This window comes from Perognathus longimembris, chromosome 28 (genome assembly GCF_023159225.1).
Source record: "Perognathus longimembris pacificus isolate PPM17 chromosome 28, ASM2315922v1, whole genome shotgun sequence".
Lineage (NCBI taxonomy): Eukaryota > Metazoa > Chordata > Mammalia > Rodentia > Heteromyidae > Perognathus > Perognathus longimembris.
Window position 1 is genome coordinate 9741051 of NC_063188.1, and position 17524 is coordinate 9758574.

At 42.9% G+C, this 17524-nt stretch overlaps 1 protein-coding gene across 3 annotated transcripts in view; it reads left to right on the top strand.

Annotated features, from left to right (window-relative positions):
- The first annotated feature begins 10347 nt into the window (after positions 1–10347).
- Positions 10348–17524, top strand: part of Atp11c (ATPase phospholipid transporting 11C) — a 140718-nt gene continuing 133541 nt past the window's right edge. Inside the window, exons 1-2 of one of the 3 annotated variants that reach the window (XM_048335589.1) lie at positions 10348–10376; positions 11231–11329. In XM_048335589.1, the coding sequence (XP_048191546.1) occupies positions 11303–11329 (27 nt within the window). In that variant the 5' untranslated portion in view covers positions 10348–10376; positions 11231–11302. Of the gene's footprint in view, positions 10377–10401; positions 11330–17524 lie in introns of those variants that run through there. The other 2 variants (XM_048335588.1, XM_048335587.1) reach the window with 2 other exon arrangements.

Sequence of the window (17524 nt, forward strand, 5' to 3'; positions counted from 1 at the left end):
CACTAGAGGCAGGGTTTAAGAGAAAGCCAGTTCTTCAAAGAAAGGCAGGCCAGAATCTGAGCTAGATCTCCTGGTTTGCTGGTAGGTTCCACTGGAAAGTAAATTCCTGACCAGGTGAAGATAAGGCACAGCCTGTTCATTACCCAGTAAATGTTATCGGATCTGCCTAGCCATATAGTCTGGTGTGCCCAGGAGTATAGCAACATCTTTCTCTTCTTGTAGAGAATGAGCATGTAGGATGAACAGGCTAGGAAGGCATTAATTTGATTAGCAAGTGGTCCAGACCCTATTACAATGCTTCTTCTTAGCCTATGTGGGTTCAGGTTAAGTTTCCTATGACTGACTGACTGAAGATTTAAAAAAAGAAATATGCAAACCTGGATTACACAGAATACTGCATATTTTAAATTGGATGGCTATAGCACTGCACTCTCAAAGTGAGGTGCACAACCAATGGCTCACTTTTACAATCCTAGCTACTTACGAGGCCGCAATCTGAGAATTACAGTTCAAAGGCAGCCCAGACAGAAAAGTCAATGAGACTCTTTGCTTCAATGAATTACCAAAAAGCCACAAATGGATATGTGATTCAAATGGTAGAGTACAAGCCTTAAGCACAAAAGCTCAGGAACAGTGCATGGACCTTGAGTTCAAGTACCAGGACTGGTACACTGGCACACACACACACACACACACACACACACACACACACACACACACACACACACCAGTAAAGAAACCTTTCCAGTGGACAGAACTTTGAATACATATGGTGTCTATCATACCTAAGGAAGATAACCAAAGGCTAATTCTACTCTGATTCTCAGGGAATGAGTTGGCCAAAGTTCTCCCAGCAATCTAAATATTGTCATCTAAAAGCATGATATACTTCAAAATGGCATGTAAGGTTTATAATATTTCAAGATAGCTGTAATTCCAGAGCTTGGAGGTACAGGCAGAAGGACTGAGAGTTCAAAGCAGCCTGGGCTAGATACTGAGTTTGAGGTCAGCCTGAACTGATCGTGTGTGTGTGTGTGTGTGTGTGTGTGTGTGTGTGTGTGTGTGTGTGGTTACTGGGAACTTGTACTCTGGCCCTAGGCACTGTCCCTGAGATTTTTTGTACTCTACCACTCGAGCCACAGCACCACTTCCAGCATTTTGTGGTTAGTTGGAAATAAGAGTGTCCTGGACTTTCCTTCCCAGTCTGCCTTTGACCAGCGATCCTCAGATCTCAGCCTCCTTGTCCATTTTTTTTGCCAGTCCTGGGGCTTGGACTCAGGGCCTGAGCACTGTCCCTGGCTTCTCTTTGCTCAAGGCTAGCACTCTACCACTTGAGCCACAGCGCCACTTCTGGCTTTTTCTATATATGTGGTGCTTGGGAATCGAACCCAGGGCTTCATGTATAGGAGGCTAACACTCTTGCCACTAGGCCATATTCCCAGCTCCAGATCTCAGCCTCCTGAGTAGCTAGAATTACAGGCATGAGCCACCAGTGATCTGCTGAACTGGACCTTTTGAGACCTTGTCTCACAAAAGTCCCTAGAATTAGAAATAATTTCATATGTCACCCAATCCCCTAATTTTCAAACAGGGCAGGTAGGGTTCAAAATGTGTGTCATTTGTCCAAGGACAAACTCTGGTTGTCAGCCAGAACTGATAGATCTTATATCTCAGTCTAGAGCTCTCTTCTTCATAGCACACAGCCATACACTCCTTTGTCAGCATTTCCTAAGCTTCAACAACGTGCCATGTCCTTTCTTGAAACATAGGGACTACAATAAGAAATACATTATCCTGGATTACAAATAACTTTTTATAGTCTCTGCTGTCAAGAAGGTCTTGTGTTTGTTCTGTTTTATGCACGTTTTTGGGTTTTTGTGAATGTTGTTACTTTTGTGCATAGCTACATCCTGCAATAAGAAATAAATGGAAGCAAAATGGCAAATAGTTTTGCAAGCAGGGCAGACTAAATGCTTGCTCGAAGAGTGCCAAATGGAATTACAAATGCTAGAATCGGAGCCAGCAAGGACTATATGACTAAAAAAAAAAAGAGACACGAAGAGAGAAATTAATTAATTCAAGGTTGGATTTGATTGTTAAGGAGAGTTTGTATCTCCATTGCTGCTGGGAATAGAGCCATTTTTAATGGATTTTGATGGCATCCTTCCTGAGTCTCAATACCTAAATGTTGGCCTGGATGAGATCAAATTTGAATTAATTGATCAGGAACACTGGAGGATAGTGCAATCTGCTATTATTTTAAAACAGTAGAAAGTAGTTGAAATAGGACAGTGGAATATCCAAAAGATTCATTAATTTTTAAGTCTTTTGATTCTTTTTTTTTTTTTTGCCAGTTGTGGGGTTTGAACTCAGGGTCTGGATTGTCCCTGTGCTTCTTTTGCTCAAGACTAGCACTCTACCTCTTGAGACAGAGCACCACTTCTGGCTTTTTCTGTGTATGTGGTGCTGAGGAATCGAACCCAGGGCTTCATGCATGCTAGGCATACACTGTACCACTAAGGTCACATTCCCAGCCCCTGAACCTCTGATTCTTGTTGAAGCCTGAGCTCCTTTCCCAATTGCCTATTTTCACAAAAAATTAAGCTTTGCTGAAAAAAGTCCACTCATTCCCACACATTCTCATCACCTAAAATCATGTTTTCATTCATTAGTCTTTATTAGCCTGCTTTTTTGTCTTTTAAGAAAAGGTCTCCTTTCCCCTCTCAAACCTGAGGCCTGCCTTCTCCAGTTCATCCCTTTCTATTGCATTCAACCCTTAGCTTCTCCCTTACACACTTTTTTCCTCTCTGTTTTTCATTTGTTTGCTTTTATTTACTATACTGAAACTGGAACTCAGGGCCTTAATCTTGGTACCACTTGAGTCACACCTTTATTTCACTTGGCTTTCAGTGCTTTTCAAAGTGGGACTCCATTTATGCCAGGTTAGCCTGATCAAGATCTCCCTATTTGAGTTTTCCTGCATAGCTGGGTTGACATTTTTAAAAACTGTTATTGTAAAAATGATGTACCAAGGGGCTAGAGTTACATAAGTCAGGTAATGAGTACATTTCTTTTTAAACAGTGTCACCTCTTTCCTCATATTCTCCCAATTTTTCCCTACAATTCCCCCCCCACACACACAAGTTGACATTTGTGCACTACCAGACACAACGTTTTATTGGTTGAGTTGAAGTCTTGACTTTTTGGCTGGGTTGGCCTTGAACGGGAAGTCTGATTTCCCCTCCTGAGTTGCTAGGATTACAAGCGTAAGTCACTGGTGGCAAGTTTTCCTCTGTTTTTAAACATGTATATTTCTCCTTTAGCTTGGAAAAGAAAAATTGTGTAATCCTGAGAGCCCTCTTAGCTATTAAACAACCCTTTTTCCTCTTCTACTATCAAATTTTTGCAAATGAATGGTTTACACCTATAAACTCCTGCTATCTGGCTTTCAGCCCAACTACCATTGAAACTGTACTCTGAAAGCTCAGGTAGGGTTTCTGAACCATTAAATGAAATTGCTTTTCTCAATTCTTATTTTCTGTGATGAGGAATAGGTATTTGATGTTTAGAATATCTTATACCAAGCATTTAATACCACATTTTCTATTCATATTGGATATTTTTATTTGAGTATCCACTTGTTACTTCAATGTAGTTAAAACTGAACTCATTTTCTCCTTCGTTGCCCCTTGAAGTAGTGATTATATGACAGATGTAAGCTCTGTGAGAGTGAAGATACTGTCATTTATGCCCATTCTTCTCTCTCTTGCCCTACTTGGTGTACTTGGCAACTATCATTCATTGAACACTTGCTACATGCCAGGCACTGTGCCCCACATTTTATACATATTTTCTCATTTCTTTCTCTCTTTTATGCAATACTTTAGAAACAGATATTCAACCAATTTATGCTAAAATGAATAAACAAATGAACCTTATTTTCCAACTAAAGAAGCCTTAATTCCTTAGTTATTTTGGATTCATCAATCTCTTTTATACTGTAAGTGAAGTCAGTAATGAAAGCCTCTCAGTTATGCCTTCAAAATGTAGTGACCAAGAGCACAAATTTGAGCTGAGTGTAGTGGCACAAAACTGTCATTTCAGCATTTAGGGAGGCTATTGCAGGAGGCTGGAGATTTGGAGACCAGCTTGAGCTACATAGCAAGACTGGGTCGTAAAACACAAAGAAGAACATAAAGGATCATAAAAATAACAGCAGTGATTTAGAGTGTCAGGTACCCCTTTAACTCTTTTCTACTTTCTTGTTGGTACTATGGGCCAGTCCCATAATCTGTCAGTTTCTTTATCTATAAAATGAAAAATAATGGTTGTATTTATCTTTAGCAGGCTAGTGAATATAAATGACAAAATGTGGGGTGAATTTGATGAAAGTACAGGGCAACATCTAAATGACACCTCTTAGTGTGATTAATTTTATGTTAGCCAAAAAGAGAAACCAAAAAATAAACATAAAACAAGAAATAAATGAGAAACTGTGTATGGAGTGTGTCACAGAATACCTGGCCAGTAGCCATTGCTAGCACAGGCAATTGGCAAAGTACTCAATGTGGAGCCATACTTTCTCTATGGGGAGGTCTTATTATGTACACCTGATGTTTTTGCTGTTTCTCTTGGCTACAATGCTCCTCTTCTTTCTGCCCATTCAAAAGGGTATTTATTCTTTTGGAAGTTAATTCTTTTGCCATTATTAGGGCTTAATCTCAGGACCTGGGTGCTATCGTTGAGCTTTTTACCTCAAGGCTAGCAATCTACCACTTGAGCCAGAGTTCCACTTCTGTCTTTTTGGTGGTGAATTGGTCTCTTGCATTTGTCTGCCTGGACTAGCTTTGGACCTAAATCCTCAGATCTCAGTCTTCGAAATAGTGAGGATTACAGGTATGAGCCACCAGTGCCTGGCTGGAAATTAATTTTTATTCTTTGAAAGTAATTATTACTCAGAGTAAAAAATTAAGTAGAATGAAGAGGCTTATAAATAAAAGAGCAGATGACTCCCATCTTTTCCAATTTCTGATCTACACTCCTGGAGGAATCAGTTCTAATAATTTTAGCTTTCTAGTACTTATTTCCATATTTCTACATAATGTACTCACAGAAATGTGTTAGTCAGTTTTACATCATAGCCATGAAATACATAAGAGAAATCAACTTAAAAGAGGAGAAATTTATTTTGGTTTATAGTTTTAGTCCATGGTCAGGTGACTCCATCATTGTGGGCCTGGGGTAAGGTGGAGTTATGCAATTTACTACATGGCAGCCAGGAATCAGGGAAAAAGAGACAGGAAGAGTCAAGGGACAAAATAACATTCAAAGGCAGCATGTTTCCCCAGCGACTACTTCTTCCAACTAGGTTTCACCTCCCATCATCTCCCAATAATGGTATCAAATTATGAATTTCTCAGTAGATGAACTTAGAGCCCTCACAATTTATTCACCTCTCAATGCCTGGCCACCAGCTGGAGAGCAGTTCTTCAACACATGAACCACTTAGGAGGCACTTCATATCCAAAGCATAAGTGTGTGTGTGTGTGTGTGTGTGTGTGTGTGTGTGTGTGTGTGTGTGTTCCAGTCCCCGGGCTTTACTTTGAAGTTTAGGTGCTGTCACTGAGGTTTTGTTTGTTTTTATTTTTCTCAAGGCTAGCACTCTCCTACTAGAGCCACACCTCCACTTCCAACGTTTTGCTGCTTACACTGAGATAAGTGTAGTGTGGAGGTCAGAGCTGGCCAACAGTATACTATCTGGCATCTTATCTTGATGGGTGTGACTGAATTCCAAGAGGAAGGGAAGTCCCACCCCCAGGTGATGGGTGTTCCTGAATCCCAAGAGACAGGGGTGGGCACTTGGCCTATATTGGTTACTGAACCTGTCAGTCAAGTGCTGGAGCTTCCTGTGACCCAGCCCCCTGACCTGACAGTATTTAGGGTCAGATCAGCCCCAGGTCCCATCAAGTCTTGCCACATGTCTCTGTCTTTGCTTCTTGTTGCCTGTCTTCCGGCTCGTCTCCGGTCACCATGGCGTCCCACTTCAGCTCTTCATCAGAGGTGCACTGGTTTGTTGGGAATGTTTTTGTTCTATCTTTCCTCTCTGGCTTATTTCCTAACAGTGTTAAGGGTATTTGCAGGGTGCAGCAGGCCTTTGTAGCAATTTGCGGTGTGCAGACTGCTAATGTTCTAACAAAGGCTCCAAGATTCAATCCTTCAAAATGTGGCTTCTCAGATAATTTACTATATAACAAGAGTCTCATGAACTTTCTTGCCCAGGCTAGTTTTGAACCATGATCCTCAGTTCTCAGATTGAAGCAAAAGGATTACAATTCTATTCCAGCCTGAGTTGTGTACTGAGACTCTATCTCAAACATATAAGAAAAGTAAAAAAAAAAAACGGAGGGGGTTAGATGCACTCCTTCATGGCTGTAATTACAACTGTTCTCTAGACTGAGATCAGATGTTTAGTCTACCAAGTGTTAGGATTACACATGTGCACCACTATGCCTGAATTCTTATTTTTCATAAAATGATTGTCTTTACCAGGTGCCAGTGGCTCTCATACCTGCAATCCTAGCTACTCAGGAGGCTGAAATCTGAGGATCCTGGTTCAAAGCCAGTCCGGGCAGGAAAGTCCAAGAGATTCTTATCTCCAATTAATTTCCAGAAAATCGGATGTGACTCAGAGCACTAGCCTTGAGCAAAAGAGCTGAAGGACAGCATTTAGGCCCAGAGTTCAAGCTCCAAGACCTGAAAAAAAAAGAAATCTTCATGATTGTCTCTTCTGTGTCATTAATTTTTTAAAATCCTTTTTTTTTGGATGGACTGTTTAAAGTTAGGAACTCTCATTTTCTAGATATGTGTTTTATCACTTGGGCCATGCCTGTGGTGTTTTTTGTTTATTTTAGTTATTTTTCAGGTTAGGGTTTCCAGTTCTTTGTCTGGGACTGGTCTTAGACTACAATCCTTTTTTGTACAACTTCCTGTGTAGCTGGGATCCTATTCACCTACTACTATTCCTGGATTATTGAGATGTGGGCTTGCCAGCTTTTTGCGCTGGGTGACTTACACCTGCATCTCTCTGATCTCTACCTCTTAAGCAGCTGAGACCACAGGCATAACCCAGTAGGCCCAGCGAAATATTTCCTTCCTCTCTCTCTCTCTCTCTCTCTGTCTCTCTCTCTCTCTGTCCTCCTGTTTTTACTCCCTCCCTCCTTCCCTCTCTTTCTTCCTCCTTTCTTTCTTTTCCGCTCTCTTTCCTCCTATCAAATCTAGGCAAAGGCTTTCTACCACTGACCTACATACCCAATCGGCTTCCATCCTTTTAATGGGCAGTTCTAGAATCTTGCCTGCCTTTGCTGTCATGATTTTTAGAATACACCTACTTCCCCTTTTTGAAAAGCAAATGATATTAGATCATCCTCTATCTATCCCCTTGGACTTGTGCCATTCTCTATGATTACTAACCTCATCTGTCAGTTCCCTAGGATGTAATTAATATGGGCTATTTGGAGCACAATAACAGGGAGCCCTGATCTCATCTGAGGAAATGACATTTAAGCTGAGATCTGAAGGATGAATAGCCTAGGCAAAGCATTCCAGCAGAGACAGTTGCTTACACAAAAGCTGTTAGAAAGAAGTAGCTTTGGGAATTCAAGGAATGAAAGGTAGGTGAGAAGGTGGAGCCGGAACTGGAAGGCTAGGAGCCAAAGAATTCAGGACCTTGTCAGTGGTATTAAAGCCAGAGTTTGCACTTTCCTATGAAATAATCACTTTAAAACTTTTCTTCCTTTTTAAAAAAATATGAGATGAAGTGATACTTCTTACCTGTCCATTCTTGCTGGGTGACTGTTTTGTTGACCCACCTACTAATCACTGAAGCAGTTTCCACTCCTCTCTCAGCAGCCAGTCCTGTATCCTATGCCCTAAGGGTGTTTCAGCCTGGCTGACATAGGTGTGATTTCTGAGGCTTTGAAGTAGAAGATGGGAGAGAGCAAAGGGGCCATAAGTGGCCCTGGAGGAGGACCCCTATGGGGGCAGCTCAGAAACATGGCAGCAGGATCAAAAGGTTCCCAAAAGTATGTTAACTCCAAGGGCAGCTAGCCTTATCTCTAGTCAAGTAGGTAATGAAGACAGAGTCCAGTTCCAGTTCCTGATTCTCACCTACTGAAGTCTTGGGTTTCTAATGCAGTCAGCTGATATAGCTGAAGAGTTGTCATAATGTGTTAGGAATCTGGCAGGAGGACATTCGTTTTTGCAGTTCTGTTTATGGAGTTGGTCAAATGAATATGTTAGCTGATGGTCTGCTTTTCATAGTCTTCTACAACAGCTTTTGGCAACACCTGGGCTTTCTTTGGAATGTGTGAGAAAAGTGACTGTGAAAGATAGGAGAGCAGTTCTAATTTCAGGTTTAGTTTGGGGTCTGAAGAAAAATGACCTTTGCATCAATCCCATGTTTTGCTGAGTTTACTTTGATCTGGATGGAATTCCATTTTTGCAGTGGAGCAAATGGGACTTGAGTGTAGTTGTGCCAAAATAAATCAGGAAAATAAAGAGACAGTAAAGTTGTAATAACAAAGAAAAATCTGAGCAACAATTCTGCTATGTCTTGGGAGAATCTTACAAATTGCTTTTGTAAAGTTGCAGAAATGTGTAAGTGTGAGAGAAAAGTGAACAACAAAATTCTGAGTTAGTAATCTTGTTTTCATCAAAATTCATTGGTTGGATCCACAATCAGAATACTTTGTGATTTGATTAACAGACATGGATATGAGAAGATAGCATTTACTAGTGGACACTTGCATTTACAAAAATCTACATTGTTTTCCTATTTCTTATTTTATTGGTGAAGTTGCATTTTATTGACAAAGATTCTAGATTAGTGGTAGAATGAATATCAAGAAGCTCATATACATCCCCCAATTCCATTATCTAATATGGTGGTTAATTAGTATGTAAAATTCAAGGAGTTTATGTATTCCATTAGAGTAAAGCTCTATGTGAAAACAAATCTTTGAAGAAATCAAATTTTATATCAACAGTAAGCAAAGTCAAATATTGTAATGGGATTATAAGTTTAACATAAATTAGAACTCAGTAGACATAGTCTCCAGTGTGGGCAAGCAAGGATTCATATTATGGAAATGACGAGTTCTAGTTGTAGAACTAAAAGTTTTGTCTGTGGACAACTAGGACACTTTGGGAGGAAAAAAAATATCAGTTCCCTGAAGTTCACTTTCTGGAGGATAGAGTCTGCTTGATCATAGAACACAGTTTAAACTTTATAGGTCGTTTCTGACAATTCTTTGGGTGGGGTGTTCGCCCATCAGCTCGTAGCCTTTGTGAGAACTGTGAGTTCTTGTTCTTAGGGTGAGCAGCACTTTCAGGCTGGCCTCCCTTACTACCTAGGACTTTACCCCCTGGGCCGTTCAAAAGCTTTCTCACTTTAATCTGTTTGTAGACTTGGTGAATTTTCCATGTTTCTAGGAAGATTTCCCCGAAAAATTTCCCCAATCATTTTCCATTCTTCTTTGTCCTGTATACTCATGAAATCGGTGTGCTGGGTCCCTAGGACAGTGGCTGTGACAAAGAAAACATCCAGTAAATGTTTTGTGGAAATGAATGTAAACCCCAGTGGGCAAAAGAAGTTTATTCTGGATCCTACGGGAGACGCAATGCAGCTGAGCCTAATCCCAGTTGTACACTGGCTGGAGAAGCAAAGTGCGGCTCTGGAAGGTTCGAGAAAATGTTACTCAACTCTGCCGGAGGTTTCCTTTAGACTTTTAGATAAGAATTTGCAAGTTGTAATCCCCCCCCCACCGTCCCTTCCCTCCCCCCCCTGCCCCGTCCAGAAGGGAGTGCGAGGGGAGGGGCGAGGGAGATGCTAAAGTGCTGGCAGTTCTAGACTCAGTTTGAACTTTAGTTTTTAACCTTTTTTCAGATTTCAGTTGTAAACGAGGGGCCGAGGAGGATAGAGGATATTCACAGCGCGCCAATTTTGTATTGTAAGGAACGTTGTTTCAAGTATGAGCGAGCTTAGCCTAATATATCCTCTTCTCGTTTCCCAAAGCCAAAACCCCACCGACTGCTGCTGACCTTCCCACGGCGGCGGGGCGGAGAGGCTTCTTTGGTTCAGCGGTCAGAGTGGCTTCCTCCGTCAAACCCTGTGGGCAAACTCGGAATGGGCGTGTGGGGGAGCTCCCGGGCCGCAGTAGCTAGCGTGTATGCGCCGGGTGGACTACAAGTCCCAGCATGCTCTGCGCACGTTGCCAGGGTGAGGGCGGGAGGGAGGGGTGGTAACAGGGAAATCCCGCCCTGCTGCGCAGCAGCAACGACACAAAGCCTGACTTTACAACCTCACAGAGAAAGTGGAAGTAAGAGCGCTTAGGTTGGGAGGCAGGAACCACACCAAACGGGGGGACAGGCGTGTAGGTGGGAACGGAAAGGGAGAGTCCTCATCTTTCTAGATGAGGAGGGGGCGGCTTAATAGCGACTCCCCCCTCACCACTCCCTCCCCTTTCGTGCCCAGCCCGCGGTAGGGTCTCCAACGTGCCTTAGCTGCCGTTATCCCTCCCAAGGAGCGCGGGCTCTCCGGGCGGGGAAGCGGGGGTCCATGTGCCTCGCCGGCTCGGGACGAGCCAGCGGACTATGCCGAGGGTCCTCAGTCCGGCTACGGGACGGAAGCGCGCGGTCTAGGAGGGGCTGCGAGTGAAGCCGCGCAGCGGACGAGTTAGGGCCGGAGTGAGGAAGGCTTTGACCGGGGAGTAGTGTCGGGCTGTGGCGAGGTGAGGTGCGGGGAGCCTCGACCTGGGTCCCCTCTGTCCCTAGTGAGGAGTTCCCGGCGGCTCGTGGGGAAGAGGGCGGGGGAGACCGCCTCGGGGAAGAGTACACACAGCGGGGTGCCCAGCCCGAAGCTGGCAGAGAGATCGGGGCGCCCCCCTCCCCGCAGGAGGAGCCTCGCGCTTCTCCGCCATCCCTCCCCCGCGCGCCGGCTTCGCTTCGGGGCCGGCTGCGGCGGGAGCGGCGGGGCTGGGGCCAGATAAGGGGGAGCGACGGGCGCCGCCGCCCCCGGGACGGGCGGGTGGCGAGTGAGGCGGGGCGGCGGCGGGGCCTGGGACGCGGGGGGCTGGGGGGCGGGGAGCTCGGCGCGGCGCGGAGGGCTGGCGGCGGGCTGCTGGCGGGGCAGCCCTCCTAGCTGCCCGCTTTGCGCCGCCGGCCCACGCCGCAGTGTGTTTTGTGGACGGCGCCTTCCGGGAGCAGCCAGTAGACGCCAGCGCAGCTCGGGGCCGCCTTCGACGCGATGTTCCGCCGGAGCCTCAACCGTTTTGTAAGTACAGTACTGCTGCTTGCACGCGGGCGGCCGCCTGCCCCTCCGCGGGGTCCCTTCCAGCCACTTTCCCAGCGGGGGAGGGGACGGGCACATGCCGCCCCCTACTAATTTCATACAAGACTGCCACCCGGACGAGTGGCCCGAGTGCTGGGGCAGGCAAGGCTCCGGGGGACCCCCCCCTCCTCACCCCAGGACAATTTCATCTGGGCTTTTCCAGGGCCACTGAGAACTGTGCCTCGGACCACGGGGCTGCCTTGAAACCTGGGGATCGGGGGCTCATTGAGGGGAGGAGGAATCCCCTAAGGGACCCCTCCATGTGCCAATTACTGGAAGATGGCGTTTTATGATCACAGAGGAAGCTTTTCTTTTGTTTCCCCTGCCACGAGCACATGGAGGTAAACCCAGACCTGTCACTGTGGCCCGAAAGAGGAACCGGGAGCCCAGGGAACTGGAGACTGGCTGCTGGACTCAGCCTGGCCGCCAGTGGGGGTGGGGGAAACAGGCAGCGGATACCCCGAGGCCGTGCAAACTTTGGGGGAGCCAGCCTAGGAAGTGCACCCTTAGGGAGCTCTAGAACCGAGGGCTCCCGGCTGCGCGGGCTGGGGGCCGCTGGGACGCCCAGAGGCTGCGCATGGCGCTGCCTGCCTGCCGGCGACCTCGCTCATGGAGGACCAAACTCCCCAGCATCCACCCGGTGAGAAAAGGCACACTGCGGCTGGGCTGCTCCGATCGGGTCTCCCCCCGCCCCTTCCCCCTCTTTCCCCGATCTGCATCTCCAACTTTGGCCAAGGGAGAAGCGATTTCTACCTACTGACTTTTTTATTCACTGACCTGTTTCCTTCTAGAGGGTTCATTAAGAATGAAGCAAAGTCAGAGCGGTTTACTTGCATGCTGCTATTTGTAGCAACTTCCTTAATTTCCAGAGGAGGTGGCGGGAATAGGGTTTTATTCTGCCAACGAGATAAAAAAAAAGGGTTCCTCTGCAAATTTTGTTTTTTTTTTGGGGGGGTACTTAACAAAAAAAACAACGTTGAGGACTGAGCGCTTCTCCTTTCACTCACTTGAGAACTCAGTTTAGTTCTTTTAATGCCGTTTTTCCTAATCAAAACATTGCAGTACTGTTTTCATACGTTACATGGGCGTGCTCTCAATTTTCCTCTGCATTTCAAACTGCCACAGATGGACCCTTAGTAAAAGTAATATTTGTACATACCTCTTTTATATCATCGTCAAAGTCCTGCTGTTTTCCTAAATGTTTATTTGACTCTCAAGCATGCAGTATGAAGTTGGAGCAGATAATTGCTTGTGGCACAGACTAATAGTTTGGAAATAGAAAAGATCTTCAAATCCATAGAGCATAGCTTGACTGCTTTGCTACAGCAAGTCACCAAAATTTCTCACATTGAGCATGAGACCGTAAAACAGCATTTACTTCATAGTTCTATTTCACATAGGTTCTTGTGATTTTGAAGTGTTGCTTCAGGGTGACAAAAAGGGAAAGGTGACAGGAGAGCTAATTGTAATATTTAGGAAAAGTATTATCTTTTCCCATACATAGCACTTTTTATTGAAAAAATGAGTGGGCTCTGAACCACATTAAATTCACTAGTTGAACATTGAGACATTGAAATCCCATTTTTCAAAAAAATGTAGACATTTGGAATCAAAGACCCCCAAGCTTTGGTCTAAAAGCCCTCCTCACTTTGCTCTTTTTCTGAGAGTGATCTGCATTGTATCAGAATCTAGCAATTAAGCAATGCTGGCCCATGAAGCTAGGGCATGCAGTAAAATATGCAGCAGTTGCTGAGGTGCCAGCTTGCAGATTTGAGGCTAGTTCTTTTCATCCTCAACCCAGATATCTGCAGAGAATCACTTTCCCTCATACTGAAATGAGATTTGACCTCATTGTTTCACCTGAGACGTCCAGATCCCCACATTTTCCTGCACAGCCATGAGTATGGTAAGTCCCAGCAATTTGTACTAGTGCAGTAAACTGGAAGGTTCTTAGGACTTTTATCTGGCTTTTGTCTTAAGAAAAGAATAAAGACCCAAGCCCCTTGGTATGAATGTACTGCATACATTCCATTTTATTTCCCAAAATTTGGCTATAAAATTTTGGAGGAGCAAATTTTAGATCCTTCAGATCAGTAAATCACCTGCATTTCTCATTTTTTGCCTGGCACAGATTCCTTGAGGGGCATTCCCATTTAAATTACTAGAAGGCCAAAATTAAAGATTTAGGAGGGACTTTGAGACTTGCAAACTATATGTAGTTCACATATAGTCCTTTTGCTTCTTTTAATATCTTAAAGATATGACTATAAATTCTAAAATCAATTGTGTTGATTTAGCAGACTTACACAGTTTTGAAATTAGCTTTGAATATTAAATAAATCATACTAGTGTTGATTATACTTTTCAGCCATTGAAAACTAGAGGATTACATAATAGAAAGGGCTTATTTTATGTTTCGCATCTGACATGGGAATTTAGAATCTCATCTATAACTCATTTGTGTTTGTGGACTCATGCTTAAAATGTCATTTATTTCTCCAGTTTCAAGCTAAAAGAAATAGTAATGAATTGCAAGTTTTAAAAACAGGGCCTTGACTTCTTATTAATAATTATGCTTTTTCCTTTCTGACAAATTAGAGCTTAGCTTTTGACATTTTTTGAGACCAGGTATTGCCCTGTTGCTAAAGCTGGTCTCAGTACTCTTTGTCCTCTTGCTTCATCCTTTCTAGTTCGAGGATTAAAAGGAAGCCTTACTGTGGCCTTTTTTTTGATGCTGGTACTGTGGCTTGTGTTCAGGGCCTGGGCACAGTCCCTGAGCTCTCTTGGTCAAGGCTAACAGTCTACATTTCAGCCTTAGCTCCACTTCTGGCTTTTTTGTGGCTAATAGGACATAACAATCTCAAGGACTTTTCGTGCCTGGGCTGGATTTGAACTGTAATCCTCACATCTCAGCCTCCCAAGTAGCTAGGTTAATGGCATGAGCTACCAGCACCTGGCATGCCTAATCTTTTTGTGTGTATGTGACAGTTTTGAGGTTGAAAAGATTGTGAATTTGCAGTACAGCATTTTAGGATTTAGGTATGTAGGAAATGTTTTGAAAGATTTAAGAGTTGGCTGTCTATGAGTGCCATAAAAGCACTGCCTATCTTTAGTAAAGGTTTCCATAAATACAATAATAGTACTTTTCTCTATAAAATTTGCTACCCTTATTTCCTTGAAAAGCATATTAATTGACAATATGGGCTAGTTGAGACTTCAGGATCTCAACTAGGCTTCTTTGTTATTTATCTTAACTTTCATTTTAACTAAAATTCCTAGTGAGTATAGAATTTTTTAGATCCTGTGTAAAAGTTAAAAACCTGTACAGTTATTGAGAATCCTAACACTGTTCCTCTATTTTGACTGATTGTCAAATTATTTCATACAAAAGATTCAAATAAGACTTCTTTTTGTGTTTCAATACTGGGGATTGAACTCAGGTTCTGGGCGCTGTCCCTTATTTTTTTCCCCTCAAGGCTAGCACTGTACCACTTGAGCCACAGCTCTGCTTCTGCTGTTTTTTTTTTCTGGAGGGGGGAGTGGAAGTTATTTGGAGATAAGATTCTCTCAGTCCTTCAGCCTGGGCTGGCTTTGAACCATGATTGTTATATGTCAGTCTCCTGAGTAGCTAGGATTACAGGCACCAGCCACCAGTGAGTGCCCAGCTCAAATAAGACATATCTTAGTAAGTTAGGGGTCTTCGCCTAGTGGATACTGTCACTTTCACTTGTCAGAGGGTTATACTTCATATTGCATTTCTAGATAGTTGACAGTGAAAGCTTATTGTGTCTGTAAAAAACTGCTTTGGTTCCAGAAAGCTTGTAGCTTAGTAATATCTTACAGAAAATGTCTTACCAGATACTTGAAAGAAATTAAACTGCATAAGAAAAAAAATGGAAGGGGGCTGGGAATATGGCCTACTGATAAAGTGCTTGCCTCATATATATGAAGCCCTGGGTTCGATTCCCCAGCACCATATATATAGAAAATGGCCAGAAGTGGTGCTGTGGCTCAAGTGGCAGAGTGCTAGCCTTAAGCAAAAAGAAGCCAAGGACAATGTTCAGGCCCGGAGTTCAAGCCCTAGGACTGGCAAAAAAAAACCCACAAAACAAAGCAAGAAAGAATAGAAGTTGCAAATGAGACTAAAAATGCAAAATAAAAATTAATGAACTAAGTAGCTAATTTATTACTTTGAGTCCAACGCAAGGCTACTCTAATGAGACAATATATGGAGGTAATTAACAAAATAATTCAGGTAATTGCTTTTCTTTTTCCAGAAGCAGGAAGGTTTTTTATTTGTTTCTTCATTAAATAATCAGAGTAATTACACATTTTTTCCTGTTTTACTTCCCTAATAACCTTGACCTGACATTTTTGAGTGTGGAAATCGTTGATTTTATTTTATGATTGGAGTTATAGCTGCATGTGTATATTGCAATGTTTTTGTGTTTACACAACTCTTAGAAAGGTTTCCTCATCTTGGCTCCTACCAGGTAGTTCAAACACTTGTAGGTTTATCAGTTGAACTTGACCCTACCTAAAAGCAACCTTTTTTTTTTTTTATCATATTGCATTATAATTGCCTTTTAACTTGTGTAGCTCCCCAGACCAGTCTTTCCCAAAGGGGAGACATTATATATAATTAATTGCTTTCCTACACAGCTGGAGGAGAGTCCCACTTGAGAAAGTCTGTCATAGTCTGAAGGGAGTTGGGGGCACGGAAAGTTCATAGTATATCCTTAGCTCCTAACACAGTACCCAGTACCTACTAGGTGTTTCATAAATATTGAAAAAATAAATGTTTTATAGTACTTAGTGATTTGTAGTAGACATGACTAAAAATGGATTTACTACTTTTGTAAGAATTAGAATAAATGCATCTAATACAGAAGAGGTACTGACCATAGTATAATCTTTGGTAGATGATTTAAGTGTTTATGTTTTTGAGAGCATTACTTCATGAACAAATATTTACCAATCACCTATTGGAGTGAGACAGGATTCCTGTATTCTCGAATTTTATTGTCATTACATTCACTGCTATAGATATAGAAGGTGTGGATGACAGCATGTATCAAATAAATTTGTGATACACAACAAAATTGGATTTTCACAAATACTTTAGTCGTATATACTTGTCATTTTTTTTTTAAATGTGCTACTCCTGAGGCTTGAATGTGGCCTCGGTGACCTGGGTTTTTGCAATGTTTTTGTTTTTACATTGACACAAAGGTGTCCACATCTTTGGCTCTGCTCAAGACTAGCAGTCTATCACTTGAGCCATAGCTCCATTTCCGGCTTTTCCATGGTTAATTGTAGATAAAGATCTCTCAGCTTTACCTGGGGTGGCTTTGAACTTCAGTCCGCAAATCGCAGCCTCCTGAATTGCTAAGGTTACTGTGGTGCCTGGCTTCATTTATCTTTTTTTGTGTATGTGTGCCAGTACTAGGATTTGAACTCAAGACCTGTGTTCTCACTCTGCTTTTTTACTTCCTCCACATCTTGCTCTTTGCTGGTGTCTTTCTGCTCTATCTGCCCAAGCTGACTTTGAACTTCCTGACTAGTGCCTCTCAGTTTCATTTGTTTTTCTATTAAAAAGAAACTGTACAGTATGCTGTTTTCTGGTTTGGATGTCAGATAAAAGTTTGTTTCATGTTTGACACTTTTGGTATTATGTACACATGGCACTTTGCTCTTTTCAAATAGATGGTAGACTGACCTTCTTCAAGATGGGAACTAACCACTACAATTTGAAATAAATCTTTACATAAATGAAAACAAATGCTGCCCCCCCCCACTGCATCTTATCAATTAAGTAACATGAAACAATATTTCCCAGGTATCATCAGTAAGGGCTTCCTGGTGTTTTTTTTTGTTTAAATATTGCTAATAATTCAACCTTTTAGTGTCTATTGTTGAGTGCCTATGTATCATATATATTTCAATGCTCCTAGTGGATTTTTAGCTGAAGTTTTGAGCTGGTAAAGCTGGACATTTTCATACTGATGCTGCTGTTTAGATGAGCTTATTTCCTTTACCTAAGCTGCTATAATGTGGCCAGAGGCCTGGAGAAAAACCTTAATTAATCTCCCTGTGTCTATTTGATATGCAAAGAAGTAGCCTGTTATGTAGATGGAA